At 40.9% G+C, this 24,968-nt stretch overlaps 1 protein-coding gene across 1 annotated transcript in view; it reads left to right on the top strand.

Moving 5' to 3' along the window:
* The first annotated feature begins 1,278 nt into the window (after nt 1-1,278).
* Nucleotides 1,279-24,968, top strand: part of TMTC2 (transmembrane O-mannosyltransferase targeting cadherins 2) — a 357,678-nt gene continuing 333,988 nt past the window's right edge. Inside the window, exon 1 of the mRNA XM_040344182.1 lies at nt 1,279-1,788. Coding sequence (XP_040200116.1) covers nt 1,706-1,788 — 83 coding nt within the window. The 5' untranslated portion in view covers nt 1,279-1,705. The remainder of the gene's footprint in view (nt 1,789-24,968) is intronic.

Raw genomic sequence — 24,968 nt, 5'->3', positions numbered from 1 at the left:
CCCTAACTTGCCCTATACCACCCCAACCTGCCCTATGCAACCCTAACTTGCCCTATACCACCCCAAACTACCCTATATCACCCCCAACATGCCCTATACCACCTTAACCTGTCCTATACCACTACACCAACCTGCCACTATACCACTCTATACTACCCTAACCTGCCACTATACTGCCCTATACTATCATTTACAGGGGCTGGTTTGGGGTGCGCCCCGTGCCCGTGCGCTGCCTGCTTGGTGCTAGGCAGCCTAGACAGAGGGGGGGGGGGGGTGACACCATGTTTTACCGCACCGAGTGACACCAACCCTAGTGACGCCACTGGCTGGCCATACACTATACAATTCAATTCTAATTTTCTTAGGGCCAGTTCACCAGGGCTTAAGTCCTGCGGGAACGCGTGGGAACGGAGTTCCTGCACTTTTTTCACAGCAGGAACGCAGTTCCCTTTGCAGGACTAGAGCAGCCGAGAGCAGCCGAGCCGCCCGAGCCAATCCTTCACTAAGCGGCGATGCCCAGCTCGAGTCACTGTCAGGGGCAGGCGAACCTTAGTAATCCTTTGTTACTGGCCGCTTCCTGTATATGGATTCATCGGGTAGTGTGCGGGTATTCAGTCACTTCCTCGATGCCGCAATGTCTCCTGGGAGCTTTTGTCATTGTTCCCAGGAGACATTACGGAGGTTTGCCGCGAGTTATTGCGGGATTTAGAAAGAACTTGCTTAAAGTTGTGGTTTAGTAATTATGCATATGAGCGTATCATTTTTTTTTTTGGTGGGGTAGTGGATCTTGGGTGGGGGTTCCCACACTTTTTTTCCCCAGGACTTGACCCCTGCAGTTCACAATTAACTGCATACTGAATCGCACAGTGCAATGTGATTTTTCAGACCATTTATAGTCTTATGAATGGTCTGAAAAATCACATTAAGCGGAAAATGGCATTGCGCTCCTGTGCGATTCAGTATGCAGTTAGTTGTGAACTGGCCCTAAGAAAACTAAAATTGGATTGTACAGTGTATGGCAAAATGATGTAAATGCCTATCCTAGTTGTAGATGAGTTCAGCAGGAAGGGACAACACAGCATGAATGAATACAATGAGAAGGGTGTCATGGCTCCCCCCGAGCGGATTGGTCAGACAGAAGCGCTCTAGTCCCGCTATGACAGGCGATCGCTGGGTGCTGGATGCAGAGTGACAGATGAGCGGAGCCGGGCACAGTGCTGGAGGGGGGCGGCGGCAGGGGAGAAGAATAGGGGGCGTGGCTGGGAAGAGAGAGGAGGTGATTGGAGCATGCGCGGCGGAGTAGTACTGAGCCCCACGCGGCTGCTCCTTGGATGCTGCTGACCGGGTTGTTCTCAGTGCTGACAGTCGGCTGCCTGGAAGAGAAGGAGAGAGAGGCAGAGCGGGGAGACCTCCAGGACCAGGACCAATACCAGGATCAATACCAGTACCAGCAGCGTTCCTGTTTCCTCCCTCAGCATCCCTCCTCCTGTGCACACCAGGACGAGCTGGTCCTCTGCAGTACCCACCAGCATGGGTTAGGAGGCTGGGAGCGCACAGGGCAGGGCGGCTGCTGCTGCTTTCCAGGCATGGAGTACGGCGGGCTCTGATCTCCGGAGAGCCCAGACAAAGGAGCCGTGCATCCCGGGCGGGCTCAGTGCATCCCCGGCGGGCTCAGTGCATCCCCGGCGGGCTCAGTACAGGAGACATGATCGCTGAGGTGCTGAGCAGTGCCCTGGGGCTCGTCCTGTATCTCAACACCCTGGACGCTGATTTCTGCTATGATGACAGGTAGGAGCAAACTTTTCCCTCATCCCTACACTTACCGTACAACAACTTTCCTGGTACACGGGGGAGCCTCATCCTCCTCACCCCCATCCTCATCCTCCGCTTCATCACATGGAGACCCCTTTCCTCTGGACTCTCCTAGGATCACACATACAGCAACTCTGGATCTAGGAAACTAAGCAGGTCCACTGCTTGTTAGATCAGTTACAAACTTTGTCACTTTATAACAGAAACTATTAAAAGCATCCTTACTTAAAGTGACTGTCATAAGAAAAGTATGGGGGTGCCATTAATGGGGTCCCCCCGACTGTCATGCCCATGTTTTGGCTTCAATGCATCATGTGTCTTTGACTTAAAATGAATGGCAAGACATTATGACTTTGTATCAGATATGAGAAAGCATCTTTACTTAAAGTGACCATGTCATAGGAAAAGTATGGGGGTGCCATTGATGTCCTCCTTAATCCCCCATGGCTGTCATGTGTGCACATGTTTTGGTTTCAATGCTTTCTGAATCTTTTATTTAAAACAAATAAATAATAAAAACTACAACTTTATAACAGAAATTAAATGGCGTCATTACTTAAAGTGACCATGTCATAAGATAAGTGTGGGTCTGCCATTAGTGCCCTCTCCTTAATCTCCCTGACTGTCATGCCAATGTTTTGATTTCAATGCTTTCTGAATATTTTTTTTTTTTTTAAACAAATAATAAAGAACTACGACTTCATACCAGAAATGAGAAGGCGTCATTACTTATTATGAAATGACGTCATTACTTAAAGTGGCTGTGTCATAAGATAAGTAAGGGTCTGCCATTGATGACCTCTCCTTAATCTCCCTGACTGTCATGCCCATGTTTTGATTTCAATGCTTTCTGAATCTTTTATTTAAAACAAATAAATAATAAAAACTCCGACTTCATACCAGAAATGAGAAGGCATCATTACTTAAAGTGGCTGTGTCATAAGATAAGTAAGGGTCTGCCATTGACGACCTCTCCTTAATCCCCCTGACTGTAATGCCCATGTTTTGATTTCAATGCTTTCTGAATCTTTTATTTAAAACAAATAATAAAGAACTCCGACTTCATACCAGAAATGAGAAGGCATCATTACTTAAAGTGGCTGTGTCATAAAATAAGTAAGGGTCTGCCATTGACGACCTCTCCCTAATCTCCCTGACTGTCATGCTCATGTTTTGACTTCAACGCATCCTGAGTCTTTGACTTAAAACAAATGTCAAGACCTGATGGCTTTGTATCGGATATGAGAAAGTATCATTACCTAGTGACTACGTCATAAGAAAAGTATGTGGGCTGCCATTGATGACCGCTTATAAGTTCCCTCGCTGCTATGCCGTGATTTTGGCTGCCATGCTTTCCCAGTCTCTGACTTAAAACAAATATATTAGACATTACGACTTTATAACAGAAATAAGAAATCCTTTTGACTTAACGTAATGTCATAAAAAAATGTGGGGGCTCTCATTAATGACCCCCCCCGACTGTCATGCTGATGTTTTGGCTTCAATGCATCCTGAGTCTTTGACTTACAAAATCATAATGTCTTGTCACTTGTTTTATCAGGTATGAGAAAGCGTCATTACTTTTAGTGACTATGTCATATAGAAAAGTATGGGGGGGGGGGGGGCATTAATGACTGCTTCAAAGTTCCCTTACTGTCATGCAGATTTTTTTAGCTTCAGTAAGTTCTGAGTCTTTGACTTATAACAGATGATAAGGCAATATGAATGTAGAACAGAAATGAGAAAACATCTTTACTTAAAGTGGCTGTATCATAAGAAAACGATGGAGGCTGCCATTGATGCCCTCTCTTTATTCCCCCATGACAGTCATGATGTTGGTTTGGCTAAAGTGCTTTCCCAGTTTGACATAAAATGACAGTGACATGGCATTATGACTTTATAAAATAAATGAGAAAGCATCTTAAAGTGACTGTCATGAGAAGTTTAGGAGGGCTGCCATTGATGGCCGCTCCTAAGTTTCCCCTGACTGTCATGAGAAGTTTAGGAGGGCTGCCATTGATGAGCGCTTCTACGTTTCCCCTGACTGTCATGCTGAGGTTTTGCCTGCAATGTTTTCCCAGTCTCTGACATATAGTGACACAGCATTATGACTCTGTGACATAAATAAGAAAGCATCTTAAAGTGACTCTCTCATGAGAAATGTATAAAGGCTGCCATTGATGACCTCTCCTAAGTTCCCCCCCGACTCTATTGATGATGATGATTTGGCTTCAGTGCTTTCCAGTTTGGGACTTTAAAAAAATCTAGTAAGAGGCATGAAGACTATATATCAGAAATAAGAAATCCTCTTTACTTAAAGTGACTGTCATAAGAAAAGTATGGGGGCTGCCATTGACGACCTCTCCTTATTCCCCCTGACTGTCATGCTGATGTTTTGGGTGCAATGCATACTGAGTCTTCGACTTAAAACAAATGACAAACCATTATGACTTTGTATCAGATATGAGACAGCATCTTTACTTACAATGGGGTAGATTCAGGTAGCTATTATGGCGGCGAATCTCCAGATACGCCGCCGTAATTTCAAATCTGCGTCGGCGTATCGTTACGCCGATTCTCAAAGGCAGATACGCTCAAAAAATAGGCTTCCTCCGCCGAAGTAACTTGAATGCGGCGGCGTATAATTGTGTGCAATATTACGTTGGCCGCTAGGGGCGCTTCCGTTGTTTTCGGTGGAGAATATGCAAATAACCTAGACGTACGTACGTACGTACGTACGTACGTCCGGGGGAATTTATTTACGTCGTTTACGTTAGGCTTTTTCGGCATAAGGTTGTTCCTGCTATTAGGAGGCACAGCCAATGTTAAGTATGGACGTCGTTCCCGCTTCGAAATTTGAATTTTTTACGTCGTTTGCGTAAGTCATTCGCGAATAGGGCTGGACGTAATTTACGCTCACGTCGAAACCAATACGTCGTTGCGGCATACTTGGGAGCAATGCAAACTGGGATGTGTACAAGGACGGCGCATGCGCCGTTCGAAAAACGCGTCAATCATGTCAGGTCATCACACATTGGCATAAAACATGCCCCCCCCCCCCTTCCACATTTGAATTACGCGGGCTTACGCCGGCCCCATTTATGCTACGCCGCCGTAAGTTAGGAGGCAAGTGCTTTGTGAATACAGCACTTGCCTCTCAAACTTACGGCGGCGCAGCGTAAATACGATACGCTGCGCCGCCATACGAATGGGCGCAGATACGTGAATCTAGCCCAATGTCTATGTCTTGGGGGAAAAAAAATGGGGTCTGCCATTGATGACCTTTCATAAGTTTGCTTACTATGACAGAGAACTTAAGAGAGGTCAGAATTGCAACCCTGTTTTTTTTCCCACGACATAATCGCTTTAAATAATAACACTTTCTAATTTCTGTTACAAATATCATGAGAAGACATTAATACTTTGTATTTGGTCAGAAACTTGGAAGTCATTGAAGCCAAAATATCAGCAAGATGATATCTTCTTCTCTTCAGTGCTTTTTACGTCTCTGACTTATGCCAAAATTTAGGGCCAAAGCATTATGACACTCTTTTACAGCCTGGTATATCTAACAGTAGTTAGTTACATTCATCTGGACTTGATCTGTAATGTTCATGACGTTTCATGGATTATTCAAGCTGCTTCTTCTAATTTGACAGCATGTTTGTTCTAGGACTCGGTGTTGAATCCAGACACAGCCAGGTGAATGGCAATTTCAAAACTGCACTAGCAATGGCAGCTCTCTATTTCATCATGAGAGTCACTTTAAATTCCAGTATTGGCCATTGCTGTGATTCTTGTAATACTCAATGACATCTACTTTAATAGGCAGCAGTGGACTTTTCTGTATATTCAACGGTTACTTTTTCTTTTTAACTTTAAACTCCCCAATATTGGCGGCTGCTGCTGTTTCTTTTAGCACTCCATGATGTAGTGATGGACTTCTCTATATATTTAATTGTAACAGTTTTTTAATTGAAATTCCAGCTAACACCCCAATATTGTAATCTATCATATGCGTAGGCAGTGGTGGACTTGCTGTATATAATGTGTGTGATAGAGTAATATATATATATATATATAACCAATATTGGGGTGTTAACTTAAATTTAAAGTTATAAAAAAAAAAAGAACACACACTATATATATATATATATATATATATATATATATGTGTGTGTGTGTGTGTGCTTTTATTTTTTTATAACTTTAAGTTCATGTTAACACCCCAATATTGGTCATTGTTGTGATTCTTTTAATACTCCATGACATCTACTTTAATAGGCAGCAGTGGATTTTTCTGTATATTTAATGGATACTTTATTTTAGCTTTAAGTTCCAGCTAACAATATTGGCTGCTGCTTTTTTTTTTTTTTTTTTTTTTTTTTTTTTTTTATAATACTCCATGATGTAGTAATGGACTTTTTATATATTTAAATGTTACAGTTTTTAACTTTAAGTTCCAGCTAACACCCCAATATTGGCCATTGCTGTGATTCTTGTAATACACCATGATGTCTAATAAGCAACAGCGGACTTTTCTATATATTTACTTTATTTTTTTAACATTGTAGTTTGGTTTACTAAGTAGTCCTGTTTTTGAAGCTGACATAAGCTCCAAGTTGTCATCAGGGAAAGCCCCAATTTGTGTGCTTTTTTTTTTTTTTTTTTTGGCGGATTTTAATCTGATTACAATTAGGACTGATGCATAATTAAAATATATTAGGGAGAACGGCACGCCTGGATAAGCCTATTAACCATCCTGTGGAGTTTCATGCTCCATTGAAATTAAACCATCCAAAAAGTGAGCATAGATTTACTCTGACAGCTTTCAGCAGCCTCTCTTTACTGTGGCTAGTGAATGGATCCCCCCGGGTTTGTGTGAGCTGGTAACTGCGGCTTTTTGTGACAGGCGATCGGAAAGTGAATTCCTGAGGATGCTACTTAAAGAAGGTGTTTGCATTTAGAATTTACTTCTTGGGCTAATAAGAGAAGAGCCAGAGATCCTACGGACGGTGCTGGTGGAAGTATTAAGATCTAGTGTGCTATGCAGTGCTAAAGTCCACTTGTCACACACCCAACTTTATGTCTCAGGGTGGGAAGATAAACAACTGAGTCATTTGTCATATGGCAAGAAATGTTTAGCTGTTTCTTATCTCTGATTGTGTTCAAGCTTCCACATTCATCAGTCATAGCACAATCATTTTTTTTCCTGTAGTTACATTCCCATGTGTTAACTTCTGCCTTTTTGATGACGTGCAACATGTAGCGGTCAACAATAACAAAATACTTTTGGTTACTGTGTTGCTTTTGGATTTCTTGCTGTGATACAGGTGTGTGTCTCCTTTAAAAAATTGTGGATATTGATCTCGACGAGAATCTTTTCAACTGTGTGTAAAAACTCTCCACAATGTGTTGTAAATGTATGTGCACTGATGTGTATTTTCATGTGCATTGTGTTGCATTACAGTGTGTTTTTTATGCATTTTTATATCGGTTAAGTGAAAGATACCTGAAAGGGATAAAATATGAACACTTTTTTTTTATATCTATATTTCAGTTGCATTGCATTAAAATGCAGACAGGTTGCATTTAAGAGAACTCGCAGATGCACAACATTGTGGTGTGAATGAGGCACATAGAAAACCATTACTGTGAGTTCTGGTTAAGCTATGGCAAGGAGCTGCTTACTTAAATTATTATTATTTTTTTTTTTTTTAAGTACGCTGTAGTGTTAGTCAGTGTTTCTCAACTCCAGTCCTCAAGGCGCCCCAACAGGTCATGTTTTCAGGCTTTCCATTATTTGGCACAGGATTTAATCAGTTTCACTGCCTTTAGTAATTACCACAGCCATTTCATCTGAGGGAAATCCTGAAAACATGACCTGTTGGTGCGCCTTGAGGACTGGAGTTGAGAAACGCTGGTGTAAGTTACCTGTGGTGCTGCAGAAAAATGAATTTTTCTGCACTGCACCACAGTGCACATCACACCAACATCGTGGTGTAAACAGGGCACATAGGCGATTGTTTTGTATGTGTCCTTGCAAGTGACCTGTGTTGATGCAGTGTGAAAAAAAAAATGCAAGTCACTGCGCATGGTGTGAGCAAGCCCTAAGCCATGCACAGGTAAACTACATGTACAAATCTTGAACTTTGCCCAGGTTCACACTGATGTGGGTTAGAAATAGTGCGAGTTTAGCTGAACTCACACAGTTTCAAACTGGCAATGCAATCTGACTTCGGGGGCGATTTGGCAGACATCTGTGCGGGTTTATGCACAGGTGGCTATTCAAATTGCACCCTAAAGTAGAACATGAACTACTTTTGGGAATCAGTGGTGATACACTGATTCGGATGGTGCCATTGCTGCTGACATGTCAAATCTGCCCAATGTGAACGTGGGCTTTCTTGTGGGTACGTTCACACCAGATACCGTGGGACTACGTTCAGATGGGTCAAACAAAGCTTTGTATGGTAAAACCACGATGAACCTGGGCAATCCTGTATGTGTCTCCAAAGGCTGTAGCAAGAGTGACCAAATGGCAGCGAAATGGAGTATACCACAGACGAAGATAGATGGTCTCACAGGACATGATGGTCCAAAAAATATCCCGGATGTGTATGGAAGGGTGTGTACCATAAATTAGGAAGAAAAACACATCCACATAGCATAACTGTGTTGAATGTTGAACATTTAATCTAGCAAGAACACTTAACATTTAGATGGATGTACAAGCGGTTTGTGCAAAGTAGTAGCAACAGTGTGGTCCTCCCAACGCGTTTCATCCCAAGGACATCATCTGGAGTCCCCAAATTATGTCCTTGGGACGAAACGCATCGGGAGGACCCCAATGTTGCTACTACTTTGCACAAAGTGCTTGTACATCCATCTAAATGTAAGTGTTCTTGTACATTACATTTTCAACATTCAACACAGAGTTATGCTATGCTTTTTTTTGGACCATCATGTCCTGTAAGACCATCAGGTAACCAGCTATCTTTGTGGTATACTCCATTCCTCTGCCGTTTGGTCACTCTTGCTACAGACATCGGAGACACATACAGGATTGCCCAGGTTCCATCGTGGTTTTACCATACAAAGCTTTGTTTGACCCATCTGAACGTAGGTTCTCCTGGGTTCAAACTCTCTGGTGAGCCCCTTTACCTATCGGTCGTGGTTTCTCGTCACGTTAATTCATTTCAACGCTCCTTCAACTCTAGCCCTTGTTTGACGTTATCACCAGGCTTTGGAACTCACCAATATTGTTGCTGGACTATTCTATAGTCAGATTAGTATTTTTACACTATTTGTGTTTTTCACATATGGACATTTATTTATGAGGACATTTTCACTTCACTTTTATTGTCATATTTGTAATTTTGAAGTTTTATGCCAACCTAACTTAATTAGCGCTACACTTCTTTTTGCTATTTGTCTATTTGCAGTGTTGGCGGCTTACCTATAGGGCAGCGCGGTATGTTCTGTATACTATTCTTGATATAGTTAATAAAGTTTGTCAAAGAAAAAATATGTGAACAGTGGGATGTGCTGGCATCAGTGCATTGTCAATACCTGCAATGCACACCAACCAAAGTATAACTGGACCCTATGGACTCGTTCACAGGGGCGTAACTATCAGTACACACATGCGAAGAGATGCATTTGCCTGCACAGGATGCATAGGTATTCTATGCATTAATGCGCAGCCAGTCCTGTTTATGTCTATTAGGATGCAGCCACTGGTCCCAATTTGAAAGTCGTGCGTGTGTGTGTCCCCAAACGTACACTTCTGCATTCAGGGACATTCATCCTAATGGCTGTCAAATTGCGGCACTGCCACAATTCTGATGCATGGATCCACAGGACACCTGCACATTCAGCACGGGCAAATACAGCTCTTCCGGTGGGTGTGTGGATAGATAAGGATGAAGTCTTAGAAATGGAAGAGCAGCCACCCAAAATGCCATTTCCCATATTTCAACATAACTGTCTGCTGTGATGAAATACTTTAAAATGACTTCAACGGCAATCTATATGGAAGTCAAGTTGATAAATATCATATATGGAAGTTTCTTTTCTTTCTGTCTCTTTCCAAAACGGGGAATTAATTTATTTTTAATGTGTTTAAAGTGCCCTCTAAGGGACGCAGTCTTCTAATGCATGATGAATATTCATACTGAATTTAATGTATGTGATTTTTGTATAAAGAAATTTTTTTTTTATTTTCTGTGCAATGATTAAAAAGCATTAGAATAGCATATACAGTCTGCTGCATATTCATGGGGCTAGTGGTGCCACTGTCGATTTGTATTTAAAGCTTGTCTTGTGTGTTGATGAATGATCATTTTTAAAACAAAACATCTGTAGAAGTAGAGTTAAAAGAAACACATTAACTTCAATATTGACAGTTTTAGATGTGTGTTTTATGTAAATAACTTGGATCAGAACACATTAAAGACAAAACAAAATACAAAAAAAGCAGATAATTTTAGTGTCTTTTAGAAAGCTAGGATGCCATGAATACTGGTGATGGCAGCAGGTTACTTTTTTCTTTTACCACTTAAGGACCGCCACCTGTACATATACGTCGGCAGAATGGCACGGCTGTGCAGATGGACGTAGCGGCACGTCCTGCCCATCTTCCCGCGCTCCGGGACCGCGGGACATCCCCTTTATAGGGAGACACAATCGATGACGTCACTCCTACCGCCACACCCGCCTACAGTTGTAAACACACACTAGGTGAAACATAACCCCTTCAGCGCCCCCTGTGGTTAACTCCCAAACTGCAACTGTCATTTCCATAATAAAGAATGCATTTTAAATGCATTTTTTGCTGTGAAAATGACAGTGGTCCCAAAAATGTGTCAAAATTGTGCGAAGTGTCCGCCATAATGTCGCAGTCACGAAAAAAAAACGCTGATCGCCGCCATTAGTAGTAAAAAAAAAAGTAATTGATAAAAATGCAATTAAACTATCCCCTATTTTGTAAACGCTATAAATTTTGCGCAAACCAACCGATAACCGCTTTATTGCGATTTTTTTTTTTTTTATTTTTTATTTTTTTTTTTAACCAAAAATATGTAGAAGAATACGTATCGGTCTAAACTGAGGATTTATATATATATATATATATATATAATTTTTTTATTTTTTGGGGGGGATATTTATTATAGTAAAAAATATTGCATTTTTTTCAAAATGGTCGCTCTATTTTTGTTTATAGCACAGAAAATAAAAACCGCAGAGGTGATCAAATACCACCAAAAGAAAGCTCTATTTGTGGGGAAAAAAGGACGCTAATTTTGTTTGGGAGCCACGTCGCACGACCGCGCAATTGTCAGTTAAAGCGACGCAGTCCCGAATCGCAAAAAGGGGCCTGGTCCTTTACCTGCATTTTGGTCCGGGGCTTAAGTGGTTAAAGTTGTTTTTTTTTTTTTTTTTTTTTTTTTTTTACCTGTTGGTGCTGTTTTTATAGAATTTCACTTCTCCTTGACGGCTGTAAAAAAATAAATAAGACTTCTGCAACCTCACATATACTAATGGGCAGTCTTCAGTGAAATGTAATCCAACAAGATTCTTATCCATTTCTCTGGATGCAGCACCAAACACATTAAATGATGCATTTACGAAGGCCTTTTGACCTGACATGATATGGTGATACCCCAGAGCACTGAGTAAGTGTTAACCAATACACAAAATTAACAGCTCCGAGATTTCTTATTCTGGCCATGCTGGAAGTGTCTAATTGGAAAATCGCTCTGCAGCCGAAGCCCACATTTTTACTGTGTTTACTGTGTTTCAGCAAAAGAGCTGGACTGCTCTGCATGGTTCTGACCCGAGTCGCCTCCTTCTACGCATAGTAAAGCAGGGGGAGTAATAAAGTGACTATCTTGGCACTAGTAATTTGTGTGTGTGTGTGTGTGTAAAATATATGTATGTATGTGTATATAATATAAAATCACTGTTGTGCTCATAAGTTTACATACCCTGGCAGAATTTATGATTTCATGGCCATTTTTCAGAGACTGAATGAGAACACAAACTTTTCTTTCACTCATGGTTAGTGTTTGGCTGAAGCCATTTATCAATCAACAATGTTTTACTCTTTTTAAATCCTAATCACAAAAGAAACTACCCAAATGACCCTTATCACAAGTTTATATATCTTAGTTCTTAATACTGTGTATTGCCCCCTTTAACATCAATGACAGCTTGACGTCTTTTGTGGTATTTGTGGATGAGGCTCTTTATCTTCTCAGATGGTAAAGCCTCCAGTTCCTGTAAATTCTTGGGCTGTCTTGCATGAACTGCATGTTTTGACATCTCCCCAGAGTGACTCAATTATATTGAGGTCAGGAGACTGAGATGGCCACTCCAGAACCTTCACTTTATTCTGCTGTAGCCAATGACGGGTCGACTTGGCCTTGTGTTTTGGATCATTGTCATGTTGGAATGTTCAAGTACGTCCCATGCACTGCTTCCTGGCTGATGAATGCAAATGTTCCTCCAGTATGTTTTGATAACATACTGCATTCATCTTGCCATCAGTTTTGACCAAATTCCCTGTGCCTTTGTAGCTCACACATCCCCAAAACATCAGCGACCCACCTCCATGTTTCACAGTTGGAATAGTGTACTTTTCATCCTAGGCCTTGTTGACTCCTCTCCAAATGTAGCGTTTATGGTTGTGGCCAAAAAGCAACATTTTGGCTCATCACTCCAAATTATTTTGTGCCAGGAAGTTTGAGGCTCTTTTGCATATTGTATTCACCTGAAGTTATTTGTGTGTTTTTCTTTGCTTCCCGAACAATTTTCCGTTCAGTTGTGGTTGATAACCTAGTTGGTCTACCTGACCGTGGTTTGTTTTCAACAGAACCCCTCATTTTCCACTTCTTGATTAGTTTGAAAACTGCTGATTGATTGGCATTATCAATTCTTTTGATATCCTTTTATATCCCTTTTTCTGTTTTATACAGTTCAACTACCCTTTCCCACAGATCCTTTGACAATTCTTGTGTTTTCCCCATGACTCAGAATCCAGAAATGTCTGTGCAGCACTGGATGAAGATGCAAGGGTCTGTCAGGAGTCCAGAAACGTATTGACCTTTTACACACACACACACACACACACACACACACACACACACACACACACACTACAAGCAAACAGATCACAGGTGAGGGTGGTTACCTTTTTAATAGCCATTCAAACCCCCTTGTGTGCATGTTATCAGTCCAAAATCACCAGGGTATTTAAACTTTTGATCAGGGTCATTTGGGTAGTTTCTGTTGCCATTGTGATTTAAAAAGAGTAAACACAGTTTATTGATAATAAATGGCTTCAGACAAACACTAACCGTGAGTAAAAAAATGTTTTTGTGTTATTCATATTCTCTGAAAAATTGCCAAGAAACCATAAATTCTGCCAGAGTAAAGGTATGAGCGTGTGTGTGTATACAATTTTATATATATATATATATATATATATATATATATATATATATATATGTATATGTATATGTATATGTATATATGTATATGTATATGTGCATAACATTTAAAATATAGTTTGCAAATAATAAAAGCTTCACATGATAATGATAGTTGGTCCATGATCACTTTGCTCATGAGCTTTAAATGCTAACGTCACCATCTGTCGGTTCACTGCAGCACCCGCCTATGGTCTTTGTGTGGCAGGGGTGTCAAACTCAATTTCATTGCTGGCAGCATCAGCATTATGGTTGCTCTCAAAAGGCCAGTTGTATCTGTAAGTCTATATAAATATATCTACCCTTCATCTTATCAAATAATTACCTGTGTATTTGATTTTTACTGGTCTAGTAATAACTTAAGACTTCAGCTGTAAAGGGCAGTTGCAGACCGGCATGGAGCCCACTCGCACTACTCTAGCAGATGATGCAAGTCTGAAAATGATGGTCGCACCGCCACTGGAATCATCCACAAGAATCTTTATTAGAAACTGCTTAGTTAGAACAATATTCTGCTATAGTGTTTTCAATGAGCAGTCGCCAATAAAGTTTCTCATGGATGAGACCAGCAGGGTGCATCCCTCCTTTTCAACTACAATAGAATTGTATTATAACCAGATGTCCAGAGCACCCCACCTCTCTTTACGTCAGATGCCAAGAGCCTCCCACAATCGGAAGTCAAGAGTCCCCCCCCGTCCCCCCACCCTTGCATCACAGTGCACCTGCCTTGTGCTGCTGCCAGGAAGAAGCTGAGGTCAGAGCTGGGAAGCGGAAAGTGCAGGGTCTGGAGGAGGACTGGAGTCAGCTGCCATAGTTTGCTAAATGTTGGGGCCAGGGGTGGCAGAGACGTGGGGGTGCTGTGGCTGCAAAGAGGCACAGGATCTATAGTAGTTCTGTTCTCCTCTCTGCTGCTGCCTGATAAAACAGGGGTGGGCAGAGAAGAGCTTCTCCGTGGCTGCATGGAGAAGTTCAGGATGTGGCAGTTCTGTCTTTTCTGCCGCCAACTGCTGAGACAAGGTGAGGGGTGGAGACGAAGTGGATGCTGCAGCTGTAGGAGAGGTGCAAGGGCCACATTTATTGGCCTTTGCATGCTTATCAATTTATGTAGAAAATGGGTACATGACAGCTAATTTGTTGTATGTTTGTCCATATCCATTCACCTCTTCTCTCCTTTCTGCTCCTTGTCTGCACTTCCTCAATACCTCACTGTTGTAGTAGTGTACAATTTGGAACAATTTTTTTTGTTTTTTAAATACTTTTTTACTGGGTTATCCTAAATAAATATACTCGAATGCCCAGCAAATCCAGAGTTGTTGCCTGCCTGGTCTTGTGTATTGTGAGCCTTTCCACTACATTTTGTAACCCAACTCGTGGTAAAGGTGGCTTTACAGTATAAGGATACATTTTTTGGTCTGTCATCGTTTTTTTTGTCATATGGCGGCAGCAGCAGAGCACAAGGCTGAAATGTATTATAAAGAAAAGAATGTTAGACTTTTTCTAGTGTCCCTACTCTGTTCTCTAATGTGACTGCCCCCCCCCCCCCCCCCCACCAATAGAGAGAGAGAGGGAGATATCCAGTGTCTTTGTGTGCTTGAGAGTCTAGGCCAAAATAATTGAAATAAGAGGCCCTATCCAAAAAAAAAAAAAAAAAAAATCGTTGTTTTAACTAATTGAAACTACTGGAACACTTATTAGTTCTTGTTCTCACTTTACATTGCTACAGCAAATATCACTGCCCTATAAATCAATAGTAATAATACAGTAATTTTTTGTGCAGGGTGATTGAGGGATCCTTCAGTGGTTTGGTTTCTCACAAATGAGACACAAAAAATATGGAAGCGTAAAGTACAAAATAAGGAAACTATATCATTTGTCCTAATTTCATCACATCCTATCCATCCATAAGTAAATGACTCTGATGATTTGTAATAACACAGGGGAAGCGAGGAGCGGACAACGTTGGTATTGAGTGCGACATTATTATCATGTGTTCTCTGAAAATTGCAGATGTTTCAGAACGGCTTATCTGACTTCCAACAAAGTGCAATGGCATACCACATACTGCTTTCATTAAACTCTGGTACTGGTAGAAAAGTGCGGCAGAAATTGTAAGGTTGCAGTAAATTATGCTGCAGATCACAGGGAAAACAGCCCAGCGTGAATCTCTGAATTTCATCAGTTTGTGACCCTTCTTATCACTGAAGATGTCAAGGACTATCTGGGGCTTTTGGGATATCTCTTAATTCTTCAAATTGGTGTCTTTACAATCCTCATCTCTTGAAAGTTCTGCTTGGAATGAAAGGAATGGCAGTCTACTCTGACTATACCCCAGTGTGATTGTTTCATGCTGGAAAACAGTTAACTAATAACTATGAGTGCAGATAATCTCCCCAATGTAAGTACAAAAGGTGACTGGTGACATTGTAGCTGTTCTGTGAAAATGTAACTCAGTAGGAAAAAGCAGAAACTAACAATTTCCTTTTCTACTATCCTGTTGTGCAGCTAGACACAGTAATGATATTTTCACTTTGTTTAGCTCACTCAGGCTGAAGAGCTAAAGTTGTTTTTTTTTTTTTGTTTGTTTGTTCTGTAATATAATATTTTTTTTTATTTGAGGGTCCACCATCCTATTTATGTGTGTATAGTAGAGCTGCACCATTTTGGATAAAATGAGAATAACAATTTATTTGGCTTGCAATAAAGATCATGATTCCCGCGGCATAACATCTTTATCATTCTACAAAAAAATTGGGCTAACTTTACTGTGTGTGTGTTTGTTTTATTAATTGAAATGTATCGCCCCCCAAAAAAAGGCATTTGAAAGGCCACTGCGCAAATTTAGTTTGACATAGAGAATAAAACGGCAGTCGCTGCAATATTTTATATCAATCTGTGAATGTGTTATGATTATATTTTATTATAATGTTTGTGGGTTCCAAGTAATTTTCTAGGGAAAATACTGATTTTAACCTGTAAGCAACATGTGTCAGAAAAAATCCTTAGGGGCAGATCCACAAAAGGATTTACGCCGGCGTATCTATTGATACGCCGGCGTAATTTTAAATTTCCTGCGTCACAAAACAAGATACGACAGCATCTGCGATCGATCCGACAGGCGTACGTCTTAGTACGCCGTCTGATCTTAGATGCAATTTTTCGGCGGCCGCTAGGTGTCGTTTCCGTCGAAATCCGCGTTGAGTATGCAAATTAGCTATTTACGGCGATCCACGAACGTACATCCGGCCGGCGCATTTTCTTTACGTCACTTTTTTCGGCGTATAGTTAAAGCTGCTGTTATGAGGCGTACTCAATGTTAAGTATGGTCATCGTTCCCGCGTACAATTTTGTCATTTTTACGTCGTTTGCGTAAGTCGTTCGCGATTAGGGATTTGCGTAGAATGACGTCACCGTCGGAAGCATTGGCTTGTTCCTGGTTAATTTCGAGCATGCACACTGGGATACCCCCACGGACGGCGCATGCGCAGTTAAAAAAAAAACGTTGTTTACGTCGGGGCAAGACGTATTAACATAAAACACGCCCCCATTACATCCATTTGAATTCCGCGCCCTTACGCCGCTAGAGATAAATTACACCGCCGTAACTTACGGCGCAAATTCTTTGTGGATTAGAAATAAAAAAAATAAGTTGCGGCGGCGTAGTGTATCTTAGATACGCTGCGCCCGGCGGAAGATTACTCGCAGGTACGTGGATCTGCCCCATAGTGTTTAAGGGGTTAAACTGACATCTTTTACAGACCGAAGTTCATCCCTTTGATCTAAAAGAACCAAATGATACTTTGCATCTCTTCTCTTCCTCTCAGCGCTGAGGAATGTTGATAAACATTTTGCCTTTTTTATTTTTTGACAATTCTGAGCAGAGAACGGCTCTGCACTGTTTACATATAATCAGGGAAATGCTGGATGAAGATTGTGTGGGGGGGAGGGTTGAATCAAGATTGCAATTTTTTTTTTTTTTTTTTACGATTAATCGCGCAGTTCTAGTGTACAGGTATAGAATATATTAACAATGCCTCTGGACTTTTACCTGAAACATTTAGGGATAAATCTGCATGTTGGGCAGCAAGTTGTCCATAGTATCATTAGGTTAGAGCTTTGTGGGTGATTTTAATATCTTGTAACAGAGATTTTAAGTGTAATGCCGACTATAGACGGTGCAGAGTTTTCTTTCCTGCAACTACGGGGCTCCATGAAAGAAATTGGCTAGATTCCCTTCATCAACGCTGACAGGGGAATCCCTCCTACCAAACCATTGTGTTCCCCCGGTGAGGGAGAGAGGGGGTGTTTGCGCAGGAAAACATCCTTACAGGGGCGGCAAGCCAACACCAATATTAATTTGCTATTGTCACACAACTGGGTGGGATCAAGGAGCATGCGTCCGGCACCCTGCATGTAGATTAGGGGCAAGACGCATGAATTAGGAGGTGGCGCCCCTGCATCCTTACCAGGAAAAAACTGTTTTTTTTACTAACAGCTGCTAGCGAAGTAAGGCTGGTTGTACCAGAGTTGATCGATCAACTTGGGTACATTCAGCCTGCTCATTTGTGGTTTGAATCTTGGCCAGCTCCTGCCAGCTTAAGGCTGTGTTCACACTATGTGCGGCCACAGCTCGCAGCAGAGGGTCCGGTGCGTCCCTGTTCACCATTTCAGGGGCAAATTATTATTATGAAACTGGTTTTGTGTTGAATTGCTATATAGTCACTGTGAGCCAACCCACCCCTGAATCCTTCCTACCAAAAGCAGGCCATATCAGTTGTTTTAACATATGCCTTGTTTAATAGGCTAAAACTGAACAATGTAAAACACAAATAGATATTTTATTTTCATGTTCAAATAGCAGCATAAAAACTCCAGAATGGTAGGACTGTAACAATTCAAGCCTAATCTGACTTTTTTGCCGGGCCTTGCAATCAATTTCGGCTTAGGCCCTGGAGCCGTGTGGATACTGACAGGCTGGTGATCATTGCACAAGACGTTTTATTGGATTGTTTGGTGTGTGTGTGTGTTTGGGATATTCAGTCATTTATTGTTGTTAACATCCTTATTTCTGCCTGAGATCAGTTCTGAAATGCACAAATACATATAATTTGATATGATATCATACGTCAATGCTTGACAAATACCAGGAGCCAGGTAGCTGATTCTCCTTAAAAAGTACAGCTGGTGCCTGACTTTTCTGTTTGAATTTTTATACTAAAGCTTCAAAGAGATCCAGCCATTGTATGACATCAAGTATAACCTGTAGATGAAGCAGGCTCTTGTAGCATTGTATGATAAAATAAATGGTCATATGCAGTATAGTCATTAGATGACATCTGAGGGAATTCCAAGAACAATCACTTTTACATATTTCCAATTCAAAATTACAGTATATGGTTGTTATTTCCATGCTGTCTTATATTTATAATAACAAAGCTCAAACAAGCCGAGACAAATGTTCAACATGGCCTTGAAAAACGAGAGGGGTAACTGTATGCAATGTTAAAGTGATACTAAGCACACTGTTTAATTTACATTGTCCCTCTTTCTGTATGTGGATGATGGCACTGTAATTATTTTAATTTAAAATTAAATAAATAAAATCTTTTTTCTAATCGATTTATATAGCGCATGACCCAGTTCTTTTCCAGCCTGACTGCAGGGAAACATCAGCAAGAGGAGCTTCTAGTCCTCTGCTGCTGGTCACATGTTCAAAATAAAATAAAGTCTTTGGAATACAGAGTAAAAATAAGAATAAATAGTTTTTTAAATTGTCATACGAATATATATTTGAAATCAATTCTTTATTTTTTTGGCAATAACATGGTGTGGGTGGATTTTTGCCAATCGCCGGCTGTGTCCTTCCCCTCCAGCCTGTGTCATAGAATCAGTGGGAGGTGAAGCCTCCATTAATCTACATGTTATATCCCACCCCCATTGTGTTTGGTTTGGCTGGTTAGTGTGCATGGAGGATGGGGGAGGGAGGGCTGTCATTTACCATTGTGTATACGCCCACATGTGTGATTCTATAGTCACATGGGCTCCCCAGATGTGAAAGGTAATAAATGCTCATTATAGAAACTCACTGAAAACTGAGCATGTGATGAGCTGCTACCACAGCTCTGCAAAATCCCTAGCTAAATTGGGGACTTGGACAGAAGGGGGAGATAGAAAGCAGCAAGATCAACCAGGTTTTTGTTGGAGAATGAGTATGAACTGCATGTAATACAACATTTAGCCCTGGTTCACACTGGGCTGCGGGAGTGAAGCTGTGCGAGTTCAGCTGAACTTGCACAATTTCACTCCCGTTTGTCGGTCCGAATTTCGGCCATGATTACAGAGACATCTGTGCAGGTTTCTGCACAGATGTTAATGTAAATCGCGTGCCGACATTGCAAAATATTACAGAAACTCCTTTTTTTATTTTTTTTTTAAATCGGTGCAGCTCCGCACATGCGGCGTTGCACCGATTTGGATGGTGAAAATGCCGCCGACTTGACATGTCAGATCGCACCAGTGTGAACCAGGGCTTATTGCTAGAGTGTCACTAATCCTATATGATAAACTAATAGTAGGTGCCTAACTTTTGGAGCTGGCTCATAATAAATAATAAAAATAAATATCCTGTTGGTTTTAATACCCATATTTGTCCACCCTTATATGTACCACATCAGACATGTCCAAAGTCCGGCCCGCGTTCTGTTTTTTTTTATGGCCCGCCTGGTGATTGATTTGGACATGTATATCTTTTGTGGCCACAAAAGTTATACATGCTGGCTGCCTTGGGGGGGGACAGGGAGGAGGCGGGACGTGTGTCGTACATACAGGTGAATTTCCTGTTTGCACAATGGCCTCTGTAATAGGAAGTCCTGTCTCCTGCGCTGCCGTTGGACGACTGTTCTGTCCATGATAGGAGGCGGGACTTTCAATTAAAGAGGCTGCCAAGAAAACAGATTCTGCTGTATGCAATCTGTTGGCGTGCGTCCCGCCCCCCTCCCTGTCCCATTCGAGGCTGCATTCCTGGCAGTGGTGGGTCTGCATTCATGGCAACGGTGGGGCTGCAGATGGGCACTGACCCTTATTTTGCTTCACAGTTCTTTATTTAAAATTTTAGTTTTTTTCCTGAAACTTCCCTCCTAAAGTGCCGGTGCGTGCTATACGCCATTAAATATGGTATCGCCAAATGCCACGCCCGAGCTCATCTCTTCACCACCCACAGCCACAAATGAAAGAGAATTCTTGTTGGGCAGTGTATTGGTGCTCGGACGAACACACTTAAACCAAATTTTAATGGTTCAAAATGACCGGCCCTCACGCACGTTCACTTCATCAAATCTGGCCCTCTTTCAATAAAGTACAACATGAAGAATGTAATTGCTGCAAAGTGAAGACTTGAAGTTGGAGGGTGGTAAAAACATGCAGTTATGCTGTGTTTTTACCATCCTCCAATCAAATTCCTCTGCATTGGAATTTCATAGATTAATTTATTAATTACAATTTTCAGATAAAATTCATTGTTACTGTCTGTGCCACATATTGTGTAAGAAAAAGTAACAACATCTACATTTACATTGGCTCAATAAATGCTTTAGCCCTGTTGGCAAATAAAAGTGTGGTGTTGACAATCATCTTAAGAAAGCCCTTTTAAACTACATTTTTCCACATTTACTCATTTTGGAAGCTCTGAGCTGTTTTCTCTATAGAAAGGTCCTTATTCATAATTGGAATGTCAATGTATGCAGAAAGTTTTGAGTGTAATAAATTAATATAAATGCAGCATTAGCCCACACCTGTTTTCACAACAACTTTTATTAAGGAACTATTTCAGACTTCTTTTTTTTTTTTTTTTTTTTTACTGGTGTTGCGTTAAATAGAAAAAGTTTCCGAACAGCATAAAGTAAATATATAATGTGAAATAATGTCTGTTTATTACAGAAATATATTCAAAAGGTTAAATGCTCCAAATAAGCCAAGATAAATATTTCTGTAACATGCACTACCATTTTTATATAAGCACAGCATGCTTATGAATAGCATGGTTTACACACGCTAGAAGCTACATATTCCACATTTATTTAATCTGTTTTCTATATAGTATTCAGTGGTTCTGCTTTTAATGTGCCACAGGCCTATAATGTGACCTATGTTCACCAAATTCATATTTCCCTTTTAAAAATCTTTATGTGAACCTCCGATATACATTCAGTGGCCAATTTTTGTTGGGTACACCTGCTTGTTAATGTAAAAGGCCAATCAGTAAATCGCATGCTCTAACTTTGATAAAGCATGAAGACATTGTCAAGAGAGTCAGCTGCTCCACACATTAGAAAATGAATAGCGTAAGCAACTTTGTGTAATATTTGTTTGGTTGCAACACCTCCAGAAAGTGACAGTCGCTTGGGATTTCTGAGATTAAGAATCCAGGTATATTTCTAGTGCATTGCAGTGCATTTTGATGCGTTGGAAGATGTGCTTACTAAAAACTGTGCCAAAGATGCAGCAAGTGAGGTTTTGAAGAAAATAATGTAATGGTTTGAAGGTAATGTCTGTGCACAGTCATGGAAAAGACCAAAAAACATCTAGAAACAATTCTGTGATTGAAAACCACTTATTGCAGTAACCTGGTCAGGAAGTTAAAATAAAAAAAATAAAAAATAAAAGCAGGACACCGTGAGGAAAACGGCTTAAAACCCACTTGTCTTCTGGCCCCCTTGCTGAAATCCCGGAGCCAGTTCTCTTCCACACTGGGTGTGTTTAAAAAGCATGCCCCCCACTGGTGGCTTTGGTTCCTTCCAACAACCCCTATTTTACCGACGCATTCTGTAGTAGATAGGGGTCAACAAGTGCTCAAATAACAACTCTTTAGGGGTAGACAGATATCTCTGAATGAACTTCATACAAAGTGCACTTATTCCCTTTTTTTTTCTTTTTTTTTTTTTTTCATCCTGCAAGAGCGCCCCCCAGTGGAAAGCACTCCGGCTTTCACACTGGGGGAGGCTTGAGAGGTGCTTTACAAGTGCTGTGCAAGCGGGACACATTTAACCCCCAAAAAGGGGTTAACAAGGGTTTAAAATCACCCGAAAGCCCTGCCCATTGATATCAATGGCAGGGGCGGTTTAGGAGCAGTGTATACACCTGTCCCGAACCGCCCCAAAGATGCTGCTTGCAGGACTCTTTCTGTCCTGCAAGCGCACCCTTACTACACTTAGAGGCACCTTTTCTTCTCTTTTATACTCTGTTGCTAAACAGCAGTGCTAGCTTATCTCACAACTTCAGAATTTTGAGACAAACTTTGTAATGGGTTACATCTGGAAATGTAAACCACATGAAAATCTCAGTTTACTGTATTAGATATTTAGCATTAGTGCAATTAGTGTCTTACCTAAACAATTGGTTAAATCTGAACTCCTGGCAAAGCAAATATTGTTAAAATACTTGTATATTCTTGAATCTTGGTGTGCTTTTGGTAATTCTTCCAAATCTGTACTGTAAATCGGCATAAAATGACTCTGAACTTGGCCTTTGTGTTGGAGCTTCCTGTAAAAAGACCAGGCACTGCTGCTCTCACCTTGTGCAAGTTTATTGGTCTTGTATCTACCCCCTCTTTCAACTCTCTGCAGGTGGCCCGAAGTGGGCAGACTTGATGGGTCCTTTCCACAGCCCTGCTTTGCACAGTCAGAGCACAATATTGATGTCACTGTTGCTATTGCAAGGTAAAAACTGAGTTTATAAATGTGTTTGGTGCACACAAGTAGTATTTCCTTTGTGGCTATTGATGAATACATTTGAATGAAAGCTTTTGTTCCTTCACTTTATTGAAAATTCGATAAATAATATGTATGCCATTTAGAGAGTATATTGTTGGTAGTGCATGGCTTTTGTCAGAACTCTGTCTATAGGCTTGAGAGGAAGACCAGCAAAGCCAACATGCTGTGGGAACATAGTACAGTCAGTCAATCAGTTAGTTAATCCTTAGAGGATCTCCAGGTGAAATGGCCAGTATTCAGAAATGCATACTATTTTACTTATCAGTGTTTAAGTAATTCAATCTTACGATTTTCCTTTTGCCACACGACACCAGAAGGGCACAGTAACCTTCAGAGGGGTGCTTTTAAAGTATTTTCATATCTCCTTGCCACCATCGCAGTGATTTTTTAATAGAGGGGGTTGGAACTCCTATCCTGTGTGTTTTTTTTTTTTTTTTTTTCCCTTCCCTCGCTTGCTGTTTTGTTAACCTCCATTTCATCAGGGAGAAGAAAACATCTGCAACAGTAACAGACAAAAATTCAATACTTCTGTTATTTTATTATATTATTATCATTTTTTTTTTTTGGTAGAGTAGGGTAAGGCTAGAACCCCTGTTTGTTTATGTTTATATTTATATATATATATATATATATATATATATATATATATATATATATATATATATATATATATATATATATATATATATATATATATATATTAAACAAACAGGGGTGCCCAACCTTTTTGAAGTGCGAGGGCCACTTAAGTGACTTAGTAACTGGTCGCGGGCCACAATCTGCGGAGCGGGCGGATGGCAGGTCCATGTCCGCTCAATATATGCAGAGCAGACACGGACACAGCCGGATCAGATTGGAGGTAGGACACAATTCGGTTTACATCTGCCACTCCTTAGAGGTGAATAGAGGGTCCAATTGGGTTGGGCTGCTTTCACACTGATGCGCTGTGGTTAACCGCACAGCGGGTGCAACGTAGTGTACCTTTTGGCTGTTCTGCACTGTACAATAGACTTCTATTATATTCTACAGGTTTGGTGCACTTTCAGAAAGCTCACAAATCTTGCAGGTAATAACAGATGTGTAAGGCTCGGTGCAGGTCACCCGCAGGTGCGCTGCTCTGCATCTGCGGATTAGTTTGAAAGCAGCCCACTACTAACCATTGCAGAACAGATATGCCAATATATACACTGTGATTTTAGTAATAAACTGACCTTTAATAACAGTATTTTATTCTATTCCATCCCAGAGCAGGAGGTCGCGGGCCACATGTGGCCCCCGGGCCACTGGTTGGACACCCCTGAAATATAAGCTTACTTGAAAAAAATCTCCATGTTGGAGGTCTGCCTTCTTTTCACAACTTCCTGGATTCTCTATAAGCTTTGCAGCTTCTCCTCTGAGTTTCAATTTCTAAGGACTACATATCCCATGGTATCTTGCTGCTCACAATCGGTGATTCCTGTACTGACTCCGCCTCTTGAAACTCCCCCTCTCGGCTCCTCTGTAGTCCAGAAGGCAGGCTCAGGGCATGGTGAATACGGTGTCACAAAATTTAGGGACGTATATGTGGGATGGGGGATCTTCACAAAGTAAATTTACAAACTTCAAGATGGTTTAGAGTAATGGAAATAGTCTAGAAATCCTTAAAAAAACAATATGGAAACAAATATAATATTTTACATTTAGGCCATAGATAAGCTTCAAGTATTTTTTTCTCTTTTGAACATCCGCTCCATGTAATGGCCTTCATGTGTGATTCTGATACTCTATTCTGTATAAGTGAATAACATTTAACTTTGAGTACACGGCATATACAACATTTGTACAGAACAAAATGTACATGCAGTTTCACAGGTCATATAGTTACATAGTAGGCAAGGTTAAAAAAAGACACAGGCCCAAC

Source organism: Rana temporaria, chromosome 3, assembly GCF_905171775.1.
Source record: "Rana temporaria chromosome 3, aRanTem1.1, whole genome shotgun sequence".
NCBI lineage: Eukaryota > Metazoa > Chordata > Amphibia > Anura > Ranidae > Rana > Rana temporaria.
This window is presented reverse-complemented; position numbering and strand designations above follow the sequence as displayed.